This window comes from Macrobrachium rosenbergii, chromosome 14, assembly GCF_040412425.1.
Source record: "Macrobrachium rosenbergii isolate ZJJX-2024 chromosome 14, ASM4041242v1, whole genome shotgun sequence".
Lineage (NCBI taxonomy): Eukaryota > Metazoa > Arthropoda > Malacostraca > Decapoda > Palaemonidae > Macrobrachium > Macrobrachium rosenbergii.
Genome location: NC_089754.1, coordinates 40,374,434 through 40,391,317, shown reverse-complemented (window position 1 = coordinate 40,391,317; position 16,884 = coordinate 40,374,434). Strand labels below are relative to the sequence as shown.

The 16,884-nt window shown below is 37.0% G+C and overlaps 1 protein-coding gene across 2 annotated transcripts in view; it reads right to left on the bottom strand.

The window, feature by feature from the left end:
* Positions 1-16,884, bottom strand: part of LOC136845998 (oxidoreductase NAD-binding domain-containing protein 1-like) — a 23,426-nt gene extending 6,542 nt beyond the window's left edge. The window contains exons 1-6 of one of the 2 annotated variants that reach the window (XM_067116579.1): positions 16,681-16,884; positions 8,429-8,644; positions 7,189-7,330; positions 6,123-6,365; positions 4,665-4,758; positions 1,037-4,501 (exon numbers count right to left, since the gene is read on the bottom strand). In XM_067116579.1, coding sequence (XP_066972680.1) covers positions 4,335-4,501; positions 4,665-4,758; positions 6,123-6,365; positions 7,189-7,330; positions 8,429-8,644; positions 16,681-16,760 — 942 coding nt within the window. In that variant the 5' untranslated portion in view covers positions 16,761-16,884 and the 3' untranslated portion in view covers positions 1,037-4,334. Of the gene's footprint in view, positions 1-1,036; positions 4,502-4,664; positions 4,759-6,122; positions 6,366-7,188; positions 7,331-8,428; positions 8,645-16,680 lie in introns of those variants that run through there. The other variant, XM_067116580.1, reaches the window with a different exon arrangement.

Here is a 16,884-nt window from a genome sequence, read left to right as displayed (position 1 = left end):
GCAAAGGCTTTAAACATGAAAACTTAAAGCTATTAAAAAATTAATTGATACAGCCTAGAGGTACAATAATACTGTAGTCACTGAAACAGGCCAATATTCATGAAAAGGCTTAATTAGTCACACCTGACAAATACAGATAACTATTTAAGTAAAAACTGACAAGCAAAATTGTTTCAAAATACAGTGTTTTTCTTTACAGCACAATGTCTATCATGGCAATTTGAGATATACGTACACTAGTACAAGATAGTTACTGGTGTTAGAAATATTTACTGTACTTTATATGGATACCCTTTCTATATTTTATACAGCACCAAACCTGCAACATCCCTGTCATAATATGACTATAAATAAAATTAATAAATGGTCTTCTAAATCGTGGCTTTGATTCTCTTTCAAGAAAATTAAAGCCATCCTTTTCAGTATGCATGGTGAAAAACATGAGTGCTGTAGTTGATTTATAAAGGTATTTGGGAGTAAATTTAATGCATGATGACAGGATGTGAGAAGAGGGATCACTGATTAAGTTAAGGGGATCAGCCGACCAAAAAATCTGAAAAAATTTGTGACTTTTCTGAAAAAAATCTTGTAGCTTTGTATGGCATTCACAAATCTCTATATACAGTATTTCACCAAAACTCAGTTTTATATTTTGGGGGTATCTCCTAACCTTAATTCAAATGTCCTGAACCAGATGCTTATTAGGTTAGTGAGGTAAATTGTTTATTACAGTACAATGAAGTATATTTCTTTAAAAATAAACCCCAGTATAAATATGAAGAATGGCAACTCTTGTCATCATGGCTCTCATGAGTGAGCTTCAGTGTGTAGCAATACTGACAAAGTTGGCACAGGGTCTTCAGCTGACTATCAAAAAGATATATCTTTGTATTCATCCTGCCTATCAATGTTTATAGCAAATTTTTACCATGCTATGGAGAACCAGGAAATAAGACCACTGCAAATCAAGCTTAGAATGGATTTTATATGAAGCAAGAGAAGGGGGTTCTCTAAGAAGGGAGGGGTTAATACTCACCAGAAATACAATCTAAGAATGTTTTGGTCTCTTCAAAGTGGTCTGTGTGCTGCAAAAACACATACACGCAATAATAAATATAGAATAAATTATTTATACAGTAATGAGTGTAAATTGCATACACACAACAACAATAAAAAAAACGAATTTTATCCATTACATTACATAGCCTTATGCTTTGTCTCAAAGCATAACACTCTGAAAATTCATGGATAAACAATCTCAAACTGAAAGATCAGTACAAAATAAGGGTTAAGATACACTATTAATCATACCTAATGCTGTATGCTGTGCACATTGTGTTTTCTTTCTTTCTTTAAATCTTTACCTGAAAACCCTTCTGGAAAGAGTCCACAGACCACAAACCCAAGAGGGCTCCAAAGGGAAATCAGCCACAGAGAGAGAGAGAGAGAGTTACAGGAAAAGGTGATATATAAATAAATACAGGGAATACAAAATAGAAGTGACACACCTGAAATTCAGGATACATTAGCAGAGAGCAAGAATGAGTTTGCTCCTCGCTTAAATATCTGGAATTAAGGTGACTGCACTAGGCAAACTATTCCATGCATGTTAGTTATAGCCAAGAGAAAAGCCCTAGCAAACTGAGTACTGCTGTATTAAACCAGATACTAGAAAATGGCATACTAAAGAGATGACAAAATAAACTTGACTGATAACATAACTATCCAAGAGCATCAGATCAGTCAGCAATGGAAGATCACACTGGAAAACAGTACTCTAAACAAGAAAAAAGAAAAGTTAAAACACTTAGATATAACAGCTTCATCCCAAAACATTATACTGTAAAACATTTCCACAAGATAACTTTTTGAGAAACAGAGGAAGTAATATCATGTATATGCTTTTCAATAGTCAATTTCTTATGAAAAGTTATCTTCTCAATAGTCAATTTATCAAAAGTTACACTTAAACTCTTAAGAAAGTCACTGACATTTAAAACAGTGCCATTTAAATGTAAAACAAGATGCAAAGGCAAAAGTGTCCTGCATCTAGTATCATACTCTGAGTTTTAGAAGGTGTAGGCTTTGGGGCCCAAAGCCTACACCACTCATGAACACATGCCAGATCTCTATTCAAGGATTCCGCAACCACATACCTAAGTGCAGAAAAAGTTAAAGTTAAGTTTACCTTAGTTTTACCAGACCACTGAGCTGATTAACAGCTCTCCTAGGGCTGGCCCGAAGGATTAGAATTATTTTATGTGGCTAAGAACCAATTGGTTACTTAGCAACGGGACCTACAGCTTATTGTGGAATCTGAACCACATTATAGCGAGACATGAATTTCTATCACCAGAAATAAATTCCTCTAACTCTTCATCAGCCGGCCGGGGAATTGAACTCCGGCCCATCGAGTGACAGTCCAGAGAAGGAACAACAGCTACAAGAGCAGCACCATTAGCATTTGCAATCAGTTTGTTCCCGAGGCCTTGCACCATAAAAGGAAATGGTGCTATAACTTCAACTGGAGTTTAGATTAATTTAGGGCATAGTTTGCTCTGTGATAAAAATTAAATGCAGAAAATTAAACAGTTCCTGTATCTAAGGATTATGAGATGTTCTAAACTTTATAAGAAATGTAACAAACTGGAATCGGCTGATCATCTACTCTATTATTCTAGCATTTTACTGGTGCTTCCTTATTCTGTTGATGATCTTACTTGAGCTGAGGAGGAATTCTCATCCCTCAGGGGATCAGGATCTTACTGCATGCTGATGTCCACTCTGAACCAAAGTAGAAGGCTATGTAAAGCATTCGTTGCACTTATAAAGCATTTTTTTTTTATCATAGCAGCTTTACCACCACACATTTGATATTCGTTTCTCCTTTAACTATCCAGTTCTTTTATTCTATTTGATGAAAATAGCATTACACATTATTTTTTGGAAAACTTTTGGGAATTAATGTTACTTCATACTTGTCTCGCAAAGATCACATACTTATGAAAAATCAAGTGCTATCTTTTGATATTTTTATATCTCTTTACATAATATTTATAACTGTTTGCTATACCCACAAAAATATTTCTCTTATATTTATTTGTCTATTATAACTCAACAAATTTATTTCTCTTATTATAACTCAACTAGCTGCTATACATATAAATTTGTGTTCCATATAGTATGTAGTACCAAGTTCAGTTCTTCCGAAATACATTGCTACCTATTTCTCCACCAACTCTCCATTAAATTCTTCAATTACATTTGATAAAAATCCCAGTAGGGGGGTAGTGCCGTCACTGTACCTCATGCGATACACTGCAGGTATTACTTAAGGTTCTTTGTAGCGTGCCTTGGCCCCTAGCTGCAACCCCTTTTGTTTCTTTTACTGTACCTCTTTTCATATTCTCTATCTTCTATCTTACTTTCCACCCTCTCCTAACAATTGATTGATAGTGCAACCGCAAGGTCTTCCTCCTGTTATACCTTTCAAACCTTTTACTGTCAATTTCTGTTTCACTGCTGAATGACCTCATAGGTCCCAGTGCTTGGCTTTGGCCTAAATTCTTCATTCAATTTGATGAAAATGTAACCCATCATCGATTTTTACACAAAACTTCATACACGCCCGGGAAGATCACACAGACCAAATGACTGACTCTGTAAAAATACTTTGTTTTGATATAGCTGTATCTCTTCCTTCCAGTTACTTAAGCTTTAAATTTCCCTTCTCTACCTATATGGCCCAGTTTAAAATACTGTCCTCAAATCCAAGTAATATCTTTGTTTCCTATTTAACCGGACTGAATAAATCAATCTGTTTGTTGCAAGAGGGCCTCAATTTCCCTTTTTTGTTTTCTTTACTTTGGACACTTTCAAGGGGCTATGAAAAAGTCCAAATCAGATAATTTCGTAATACTCACCAGGTACCACTTCAGCATTAGTGAGCCATAACTTCGTTCCCATATACTGCCATACACTTTTCCACCATTCCAACAATCATTCAACTTTCAAGATGCAGTTTTATCCTTTCTATCATGTTTAAGCCTTATTCTTTTCCACTTTCGCATGAATTTGGAGAGATTCCACTTTTTAGTTATTCATGCTACCAGCTGTGACATAAAGACGAAAACTTTCAGTAAATGCAAAATATGCCCCATTCAGTTCCTACAACTGTGTGATGTATTTACTTGAGCAACCATGGTGTAATAACAAAGCCTTACAATTAAACTCCTGAGTTTAAAGCGTGTTGCAGAGCTCAAGAAGACTTATTTGATCTACCACAAAAATGGAACAAACTGTATACAGTATACAAGAAAAAATTACAGAAGAGATTACCACCATTTTTCATAGAAAATCTGATTTTGTGATAAACCACAAACCAATAGATGATCCTTGATATTTTCAATCATTGGCGGCGGACCACAAACAAAAGTCTGTAAGCCCGATGTATCCAGTGTCTTTAATGATGACCTTAAAACATCCTGAGTGATATGACCATCTGGAATAAAAACAATACACTGTATCAAAAAAATCTGCTTATGAAAGATCAAGAAAATCTACACTAAGATCACAGGCAACTATGACCACTTCTAACATAATATTAGTTTTATTTCCTATTTATATTTAATCTTTATGTCACAACAAACTCACAATTAGCTCACATGTGGCATTGGAGGCATGAGGTGGTGGTTCTCGAGTGGTAAAATACTTGACCTCTATCTCTGGATGAAAGCTTGAAATGGCATCTAGAAGAGGCTGTAAAAGTGGCATTCCTTGTAGAACAATGCGCTTAAATTTTTTTCCATGATATTTATTTATAAGACATAATGATGTGACATACAAACCAGTAACAAAATACTGTATGTATATAAATATTTTATTACAATGTATTTTATATTTTGTAGATATAAAACCATCACTGGTACAAAGAAAACCATTTGTCCCTTTTCAAAAATCTTCTGTTAAGGGATGTGATCAGTCAAGTAAAGTATACCCAAAAATCTCTAGTTCCACCTACTAAGTTTGGAACTTTACTCTCATTAGTATATCAGTAAGCAGTCATGGGGAATGAGGGGCTACAACAATGTGATGGCTTATGTCTATGAAACAAAAAATTTGTCTATGTATTTGTAATAAGTAAAAAAATGCATTAGAACAAAAAATTTGTCTATGTATTTGTAATAAGTAAAAAAATGCATTACTAGAGTAAAATATCCACTTAACTGAAGTAGAAAGCACCTCACACAGGGATGATCTGATTAGGTAGGAAAGTGTCTATATCAATTAGCTACTCAAAGATGTAGTGGATAAGAAACTAGTTTTATGGTACGATTTCCAGCTAAAGGTAAGAGAACTGTCTATCTTGCTGAGGAGAATATGGTAAAAGTTAAGATCCAGACACCCAAAACGGAGAGCCATATACTTAGTTGGGTAGCAATCCACAATGCACAGATGAAGTGATGTCATGGAGATGGTGAAGCAACACTTGAGAGTTAAATGACCAACTGTCCTGCCAGAACACTGTACTAAGGTGTTTGGAGGATGTCTGTCCAATTTATAAAAGAGCTCTTGTTTACCTAAAGCTGCTAAGTGCAATTTTACTACACTTGATGATGAGATAAACCCAACTCAGCAAGGGTGTGATCTCTACTTCTCCCACCTACCAAACTGAATCACATGGTTTTATGTGTCAATCACAACACATGACCAAAGTCGTACAATAGCTTCTCAGTGCCTGTAACAGTATGGGGATACAATATTACACCCATTCTCTTTCTTGCTTTATATGAAAAATCCACTTTGGGATCTTTTATGAGAGTTAGTTGTATGCACTACACTACTGTAGGAGAATTGTCTTATTCTTTAGTAAATTTAAGTATATGGTTGACAACTCATAGCTAGAATAATGATACATCAAGCAATAGTGCTGTAAAAAACAAAATTTGCTTTAAATAAAAAAAAGCAGCTCTTCTATTCCCTTTCTTCTTTGCTCTTGCACTGATAAAAAAATCTATGCTTACATAAAATGAATGAAAAAAAAAACATTAAAACAAGCACAAATTACATTACAGAAATATGCTTCATTATATGTTCTCTAAATTTATCATCAAGACCCATACCTTATAAAGAATATCCTTGTAAGTTTTTGCTGAATATAGCAACAATATTTTTCCCGGGCAGTATTCTTCTTTATTTTCTAGATAAAGCTTATGTAAAGTCCTTGCGTGAAAATACATAGAAGCCAAAGGATTTACTCCAACCCCACCTGCTACTAGGAGGAGGTCAAAGGGATCATCGCCCACTTCAGGGGCATAATAAAAATCACCACCGACTCTGAGAGCTACAGTAGAACCCACTTCACACTGTAAAAGTTAATGATAATTACCATAAAAAATAAATACAGTATTCAGATTATACAGTATTGTAAACCATTCTTAAAATATTCAAATAAGAGTGTACAAAATCTATATATTCCATAAATATCAATACATAAGCACATGCAGAGTACAACCACACAATTTACACTGAAGCAAAAGCACCCCATCAGCTTAGCATTTTACCTATGGTAATCTTATCTTGATAAATAATTTCCTGCTTTAGTACACTACAGAAGATATTGGAATACAACCCAACCAAAGGGACTGAGGGTTAGTCATTTTATTCCTTGAAAATCCCACTCATTCTTCCTCAATCATATATTTAGAGATAATAATACAATTTTCTAGTGATATCAAGTATTAGCTTACATGTCCAGGAAGTTGCTGGTCAGACATACAAGGAATTTATGACACATCAAAACAAATGCTCATCAGACTAGTTTGCCATGTAGATGAAATCATTGCAGCTGATACTCATGTCATAAGGGCTGATTTCAGCCAACTGCCTATCTCTGAAAGCAGACCTGTCTTCAATACCTCTCGATGTAAAGGAGGTAAATTGGTCCTTCTTCACTCCAACAGGCATGACCATTCAACAGATTGACCTGACATGGCCCAACAGCAAGCTAAGCGATAAATCAGGGTAAAGCCTATACAGGATCCATGCGAAATCAAAGCAAAACTTAGTGGTCTGCCTTAACAACTTTATAATAATAATAATAATAATAATAATAATAATAAAACTGATTCTTTGAACACTGATGATTCATAATGCATCATTTATATGTATACAGTACTGTATACGTACCTGAGTATGAATCCAAAATGCAGGAGGCCACTTAGAAAACTTAATGCCAAGATCTATTGTCCCTGTTTCTATTAACTGGCTTGGGGCCGAGTACATTGAGAACCCTCCAACTGTTTCCATACCTGGTATAAACATATCAACCCTGAAAAGAAAAAAAAAACTATTTTATTACAGAAATCAAGAAAAAATGTGACTAGTAGGCCTGAATAGTTATTAAAAAGGTATAGTTAATTAGAACTGTAATGAAAGATGTGTCTCCTTTGCCCACCTGCTATCAAAACATTGCATTACTCTCATTAGGAGTTTCTGAAAAATAATCAAATACTAACACATGGCTGAAAAACAGTAAAACCAGTCTAATTTACAGCTACTTTAAAAAATCCCCAACAATACTGTTATAGTTAGTCTAAGAGGATAAAAAAAAAAAAAAAACGGTATTCTTAAACTTCCTGAATTACTTCTTTTTCTCTGTTTTGTTTACAGAAGTCTATCCTTTCTCAAATGAGAAGGGTTTCAAGTAGAGAGGAAATCTCCAATTGGGATGAAACCATCAAGCAAGAAATTTACTGCATCTAAATTAGTTCAGGATGTCAGTCTAACTGAGCATAAATAATTTTTCAGGTTATGTGAACAAACTTGGTACGTCTTTCATCCAGATAAGGATAGTATGATGAAACTTAAAATCTAAATGCCCACCCAGAAAGGCTACTGAATGTTCTGATGGATGATCTGTAATGTATGAAATGATAAGTGGCATGAAGGTGAAATGACATGGGATACAGAGGTACCCAAGTTACTCTAAAAACCAATACACCACCAGGCAAAAATAACATATGTCAAGAAACCTATGGGTAATATTTTTTTCAAATACCAGAGCATGACAAATGTAAGGGTAAGTCAATGAAAACAAGATGAATGCCAAGCAAGCACAATACTGTATAACAGCCAAGTGAAAGGAAACACACCTAAAAAAAGAAAAGGATCATTAATAAGAGATAAAGTGTAAATGTACTGTAAATGTAAACAAACTAGTTGCTTTTATAAACTGAGTACTAACCAAATGAGAAGCATCACTTCAGAATTAAGATTCTAAACTCACTGGTTACTTTCTAGGCATTCCTCACTATTCCAAAATTACAATTTAATTTTGAGAGCACAGGTTTGTATTCCTGTCGAAACGAATGTCAAATTAACTTTTGACAGTAAATGTTAAAAAAAAAATGAGAAAAAATAAACCTACCATTGACCTGCTTTAAAGTTAAACTGGGGGTTATCAATCTGTAAAGTAACTCCCCTAACTGAAGGCGACTCCAGTCTCACATCTGTAACCACTGCTTTAGCTATGACTGGAAGACGAGAATGCTTGGCAGTGAATTGCAAATGTTTCCCAGCTCCCACACCTCCATTATGCAATCCACTTTGTGCTTCAAGTTTAGGAGGTGCTGTAGAAAGAAACCTGAATCCAAAAATATGCATGGTTACAATAAAAAATATACTCTGTATTTTCTGTCAACAATTTATACAGTTTAGAACAATGGCTAGTCATTCACAAAAATTCCTTTATCTTACAAAACTCTCAGGATAGTTATAAGCCATAAAAGACAAAATACGCTAGTAAAACTAAACACACATGGGTAGAGGTGCTGAAGAAAGTGTTGCTATACTATCAACACAATAATGTTACCATAGCAACATCTTATATGGGTTTCTAAAGCAAAAAATACACATTATAATATTAATTTTAGACATTTTGTTCAGCAAATCAAACAAACAATATTCCCATTTTTATAAAAAAAAAACTCTCAAAATTAAATAATTAGCCTGCTGTATATCATAAGATGGAAAAGAGAAAACAAAATATAATGTGCTTATAAAAAATCCATCATATACTGTACGAAGATTTCATGCAGATCCTAAAATGCTGTACTGTACTTAGATAATCAAAATCTACAAAAAAACTGACAAAACAACACAATAACCATATAAGATATCTGTACGATAAAAAATAATGACACCAAACAATATGGTATGGTACTATAACCATTTACTCAATGTATGTGCTACAGGTACCGTATTAATAATATACTAACAAGTTAGGATATTAAACTGCCCAAAATACTATTCCAACAATGATATAACATGGAAGGGCAAAGAGTACAAAACATCAGTTAAATGAATACCTAAATATAAAAGACATGCTGTAATGCAATATCAGATATGTATATTGATGCCAACTATGCTAGATGATGATAATGAGTGTAGTACTGACCTGAACACTGCAAATGCAAAAGATGCTTAAACAACATTAACATAAAAAATATATATCATGAATTAATAATAATAATAATAATAATAATAATAATAATAATAATAATAATAATAATAAACAGTATTTGGGAAGAGATCTTTTCTGAGAGCAGTTTTACTGAATTTGATAAATGTTTTTATGGTATTCAACTAGTATAGTCTTTTTTTATGTGTTTTATAACATTCCTTTAATCAGTGTGTAGCCAATATGTTAGGCCTCCTACTGAGGAATACAGGAGTGAATGTGTCAAGGTACTATACAAGGTACACACATATTTATACCAGAGGTGTGGATTACAATTAGCAGATGGACTGGTGTACTAAATTCAGATTAGGTGCAAGTTGATGCTGCTGTGCCCCATACCAAGTGTTGTAATCTTCTTAGCCTAGTGTATGGGGCTGGCTAATGTGTCCCCATTGGTGTGGTTGTATGACAGTATGCTCAGGTCAGTGACTAAGTTAAGAAGATCAAATCGCCTTTGGAACTGGGCCAAACAGCATTAACATGCTGCCAATCAGAATTCAATACACCAATACATTAGCTAACTGCAATCCACTTGCCTGCTATAAATACCTGTATACCTTGTACCTTAATTCATTCACTTCTGTAACTCTCAGTAGATGACCATAAGAATTGCAAGCTGAGCCACAGAGGAAATAAAACCATTACCTGAGAACATTTTTATATGACCTTACAAAACCTAATACTGTATATCAGCTGCATGTTGATGGCAAAAATTTTATGTGACCCACTGAGAAGACTAACAACAGAATGACGTAGAAACAGCTATCATATTCAATAATAATCCCTGAAATTTCCCAAGGGAATTCAAAGCTGATATTACATATGTGTTTCATGTGATAACTGGTCTTTCTTAAGGAACAATCATTCTCAAACTAAAATTCAATTGAAAAGTTAAGGAAATTCTGATAAAATATACAAACTGTAGATTTGAAATTTGAAATTTTTATCAGCTACAAATATGAAGAAATAGTAATTATATGACATATTTTCAAACCAAACATTTTCTGACTACTCATCATGTATTTTACATGTATAGTATGCATTTTGTACTATCATTGTTTATGTTTTCCTTATCTGTATATCTAACAGACAACAGTAGAAAAGCAAGGTTTTTAGGAGGACGAAAACAAAAAAAACGAGTGAACTGCACCAATGGTAACAGAATATAAAATATGCAACACTGCAACATAAGACGATGGAAAAATATAGTCCGTGTAACATTCAGCAACATTCACATATAAGTAACATAGTAGAAAATTTTAATGTAAGTAGAGCAACACATACGAGTATAGCCTACAGTAAGACAATGGGTCCTACTTGGCCAGAGGGAACTTTGTCCCCTTTGTGTGGTAGGGGTATTTACAGGACTGAACCCTAACCTGACCTAACCTAACCTAGGTCAGAGAAAGGAGGAGCAGTTTATAGGACTTAGCCAAAAAGTGGCAGCAGAATTTACACCTAGGATGCCAGGGTCCCACCTGGTCGGACTTGACAACTCCTTGAAAATTGCATATCCTTAATATTTTAATCACATATTTGAGTTTTGTAGATCACAGGTGTGATTTATCAGTAGGAGGGTCTCTACTATCCTTCTACAAATAGACTGTTTCGGTGCATATGGTTTGAAACCTGCTTGGAGAAAGTACAGTAATGCAGATATTTCTTCCTCTTGTGCCTTTTCCAAAACAATTCCCCTGAACATAGTCACAAAAGAACACAGACGGGATGTTTTGCATTTTCAGAGACCTTCATTGAATGATAGATAAAAGGCCACTGTTTCACTAAGGTCAGGCCTTTTATATGTGACTGTGTAGTTATCTTGTATCAATAATTTGGCATAGACCGTCCATAAATAAAAAACATCACAACCATCACCATTTGACCATTATAAAACACATATCTGTGGTTAAAAAGACAAATTGAACACTCACATGAAGCAACTGTAAGTGCTGCCAAGATAGACCACTAATGAACTAAAACTAGCCAGTGCCTCCTCCTCCTCCTCCTCCTCCTCCTCCTCCTCCTCCTCCTCCTCCTCCTCCTCCTCCTCCTCCTCCTCCTCCTCCTCCTCCTCCTCCTCCTCCTCCTCCTCCTCCTCCTCCTCCTCCTCCTCCTCCTCCTCCTCCTCCTCCTCCTCCTCCTCCTCCTCCTCCTCCTCCCCTCCTCCTCCTCCTCCTCCTCCTCCTCCTCCTCCTCCTCCTCCTCCTCCTCCTCCTCCTCCTCCTCCTCCTCCTCCTCCTCCTCCTCCTCCTCCAACTCCTCCTCCTCCTCCTCCTCCTCCTCCTCCTCCTCCTCCTCCTCCTCCTCCTCCTCCTCCTCCTCCTCCTCCTCCTCCTCCTCCTCCTCCTCCTCCTCCTCCTCCTCCTCCTCCTCCTCCTCCTCCTCCTCCTCCTCCTCCTCCTCCTCCTCCTCCTCCTCCTCCTCCTCCTCCCCTCCTCCTCCTCCTCCTCCATGATTTATACATCAATGACTCACACAATCCCAAATCCATACAGGAGGCTGCCACTGTCGAACCAACCTGGATGACTCAGGCATGTCAGTCTGCTCAATCACATCTGATTCACTCTTCACCTCATCAACTTCACAACCCCCACCAAATTCCTCATCACTGTCATCAAGATTCTTATGTATGTCTAATACATGATGAGGTACATCATCAAAATCTACACTATATTCTCTGGCGTTACCTTTGTCACACGACCCCTTCCCCATTTAGAAGTGCACTTTGCATTAGGAGGCTTCACGAAAGCTTCATCATCAACTTGTATGGAAGACTCAGCCACTCTATCAAACTTGTTCTGCACCTCTGGCTGTCTCCAAGTATATAGTTAAATAATATGTTACATGGAGCGCTCTCAGCACTAACCATTTTTTTCTGAAAGGTTATACCAAAACACTATCACCAAAGGGCCCTCATTACTTAGTGCTGCTAAAAACTTTATAGTGAGATGGTGGCGTTCAACAATCCCATTACCAGAAGCTTGATATGCAGCTTGATTACGCCTCTCAATGTTCCACGCCATGCATAACTTTTCAAATTGATGAGCTCTGACCACAGTACTGTTATCTAGAAGAATTTCATCAAGAGACCCTCCCTCTCCTGACATATCTGAAAAAATTTGAACAAATATCTCTGGCATTTTCTAATCAAATCTCTCCAGACAGTAAATCTACTTGGCCCACAGTCCACTACAATATTGTCAAATTGCTCCTTCCTTTGTAATGTGTCACATCCATTGCTAATCTACACCAATTTTTCTCTACAATTAACTCATCAGGATCATGCTTAACAGGGGCTGGATTACTTGACCTGCACTGCAAACACACACGAGCACATTTCTCAACATCATCTCTCATCACTTCAGGATCAACTAACTGTGCTAAATAAAATGATCTATCAACACCAAAATAATGCCTGTCATGCAACTTGCTCAAACTCACTGCACACGTGGGCACCTGAAACTCACAACAAAGCCACTCCTACATCACTCTGGTTGGTCCATCAGATTTTTTCTGACAAGATTTTACCAATGTCACAGTGACATCCAACTTAAACTCATCAATTATATCTTTTATCACAGACAATGGGCATTTCACCAGCATCTCTGACATACCAGAAACCTTCACCCTAAAATCTCCAGTAAAGATTCCATGCAACCAACTCGGTACAGTTGCTGAAACTATTATTATCTCAACAAACTCAAGATCCCATTTCACTGCTAAATTTATTCCTTCAATGTGAGTGGCATTGGCTGGCTTACGAAGCCATGCCCCATCCTCAACAATCACTCCATTTATCTCCAAAGCCACACCTAAAGCTAGGCTACTAACATCACACCAAATTTTGCCAACCATAACATCAGGAACAGACCCATACCTGTAAACAGGGTCATCATCATACACCCTCTTAACCAATCCCTCCACCAACGACTGAGCCTTACCTCCAAACCAGTCATCCCAAGCTTAACCTTCACATATTCTCTTCATGTAACTAAATGCCACACAAAGCCATCCATGACTGGATAATGCTCCACTAGCTTACCACAAATAAAAAACAAATTTCTGCATGACAATTTCTCACTGTTCACTGGAGGGATCAGACTGCCAAGTCTAAACTTTAGTTTTCCACTACTACCACAAAAAAAGAGACAATCCCAGCACACGTCCACCATCCAGTGACTCTGGAATCTCTGTTTCTAACCAAACTTTTGCAGATGAGAAATCACCTATTCCACATAAATATTTTTATTTACAATAACATCATCATCATCTATATAACTATCTGTACTTTCTCATCTCTTGACAGGACCGCCTTCAAGATCTTCGACATTATTTTAGGTGCACAATTTAACCCAAAGCCTAGTCTTGTCAAGTAATATAGCTTACCCTTATATGACACCTACTGATATGGCCATAAACTACTGTCAACTCTGATCTAAAGATAAATAGACTTCAGATCAACTAGCCGTAATGGCTCTGGAATCCAGTGCCAACGACGCATAGTATCATCACAGACTGCAACATCAACACCTGGGTGACATTCCACGTAATCATTAAGTCCTTGGAAATCTAATACTGGTCACACTTTGTTCTTATTAACCTGCTCTATGGCCATTATGGTATCAGATCCCCATGGGTAGTGTTTTTAGCTAGGTTAAGCCACACTTTTTCCATCCAACTTTCAATATCTTAATCAAACTTCTCTCTGATTGTAGGCAACGTAGTACATAATTGCATAACAACTAACCTCAATTTATAATTCTGGTGGAATTCCATTTTTTCAGTGCCACATTACTGTCCAACACTCACCATCAAAGTTTGCTAAAAGGTCATTATCTTCAACAATCATTCATTTTGGCAATGCAGTAAACCTTCCAGCACTAGCGAGATTCCGTTCACTTGGCTTCAATGTCTCCATCTCTTCGTCACTCTTCAAAAGCATCACCTGACCCTGGGTCACCACTAAACTGCCTAACCTCTTAATGCATCTGTACCTTGCATGACACCCACACCAGCAAATGTGCTACCCAACACAACACAAATCAAGAACAACTCTTCACTATCCACATGCACTGACAAAACTGACTCTCATCTTTACACAACCTCACGACCATCAGCTGCAACTACCACATGCGGCCTACCACTCAACCTCAAACCCACAGAGCAACAACAGTTCTACAGCACCCGGTATCTACCAAAGCCATTCACCACTTGACCCTTCACATTCACATTAATAACAGGGAGCGCTGTTAATGCTGACATTTTGAACAATTTCTAGCAATGTGACCACCCTCACCACAACTATAACAGGCATTATTGTGCTCAGAACAAAACCTAACCAAATGTGGTCCACCACATCGAAAACACTTTAACTGCCAATTCACAAACATATTCATATTACTCACCACTTTCCCTTGAGGATTAGCTGTACTTTTAGCAACTGCTATTATTGGCTTTTCAACCAGTTCAGACATCAACATCCTTACATGATCAACAATGCTGTCAAGGTTCATTTTATCAACTCTTGAAACTGCACAAAGTTCGTGTGACACAACTGCTGGCAACCCAACTACAAACACCCTCAACAACAGCACATCAGAAGAAACACCTCCTAATCTTGCTAACCTTTGCAAATCAGTCATATACACATCAATGGTTCATCACACCACACACGCTTAGCAAATTGTTCATAAGCCTGAAATGGTTTTAAAGCAAAAGCTTCAATTAATATCGACTTGATTGACTCTGATGCTTTTTTCTTGTCATCAATTAATTCATTATATACAGAACAAACACTTCCTTCTAAGAATAAAGGTATTACAATTTGTAGTTCTTTAATTTCCTTAAGCCTAACAACCATTTCAAGTTTTTCAAACCATTCTCCACCATCACTGGTTCCACCAAATGGTTATAATATGTCTGTCTTTTTAACAGATACCCCTGCTGCCAACATCATTCTGCCAAATGCCTAAATAGCTTGTGGTTAAAAAGACAAACTGTACACTCACCGCAAGCCACTGTGACTGCTGCCAAGATAGACCACTAATTAAAACCTGAGAACTTAGTACAACTAAACAAACTGAAACTGGCCAGTGCAACCACCTAACTCAGCCAGAAAGACTTTTTTTTTTTTTTTAACCATCCTCTTAAATCTCAACAACAGTTCCTCACGCACTCCATCTTCCTCCTACCTCTTCACCTCCTCCTCCTCCTCCTCCTTCTACTACTACTACTTCTTTCTCCAATCACAATATCACAAAATGGGTAAAGTAAAAATACTGGAAATAGCCCAGACCACATATGCACTAGAGAGCCTAGTCTCACAAGAAGTTCTTGAGCAATTAACATCTGAACAATGGAGTTAATTTCACTGCGTGAAAAAAAAATTAGGGTGTCCTGTTATACACTACAGTAACTGAAGTTTGTCCCCAAAATTATGATATATATAGCCTAATGCATAGTATAAACTACAACCTGGTCAGCAGCCTACACTAGGCTAGGTTAGGTTAGTGAGGTGAGGGAGTACTATTGTATGTGATTACTGAAAACTAGACTGTTAGATAAGACAGGACCAGGTAGCATACCTGGTTAGGTCAGCCTATTAGGATCAGATTAAGATATATCGCTGTCTCATTCTTCTTTGTTTCTCCTTACCCAAGCCTGGCGCAGCCCAACACCGCAACCAAGATCCCTACTGCAGTCCCACATTAGGCTATATTACGATAAAAGAGAAACGAGGTTCTGCTTTAAACAGCTTTAGCAGTTGCGACAGAAATAGCCTAAGTGTCAAGTCGGTAGGCCTAATGAAACTGAACATTTCGGAGTTTTAGTTCATGATGAACAACTTCTAGGCTATCCTGCTTAGACTGTCAATGTAGGCCTAGGCTAGACTCCTTCCCCTTAGGCTAGTTCCCAGTTGTTCGCAGAGTCCACTAAGTTAAGTCTATCACCTTTGTAGACAATATAGGCCTAACTATACACATTAATAGGCAAAAGAACAAAAGGTACGTTTAACAAACGGAAGGATAACATCTACACTGCACAGAGTGTGGGGCACGGACGGGATTGCGCCTAGGCCTGTCCCTCATACGGGAACAACCTAACTGATTTGTCTACCAAAGAATTAACATATATCAATTATATGTTATGTCTACCGGTACCTGATAAGTCCCGCATGCTTTAGCCTGAGCCCTCTGAGAGCTAGTTTAATTCCTGGTCCACCTAAGGTCAAAATTTCCATAGCTTCGAAATCGCAGTTTATGAAGAGTTTATGGCACTATGTTGAACTAGTTCACTGTGTTACGTCATGCGATAGGCGTCTTTCATTGACAAGTTCACAGGCTAATTTCTGACATAATTAACAC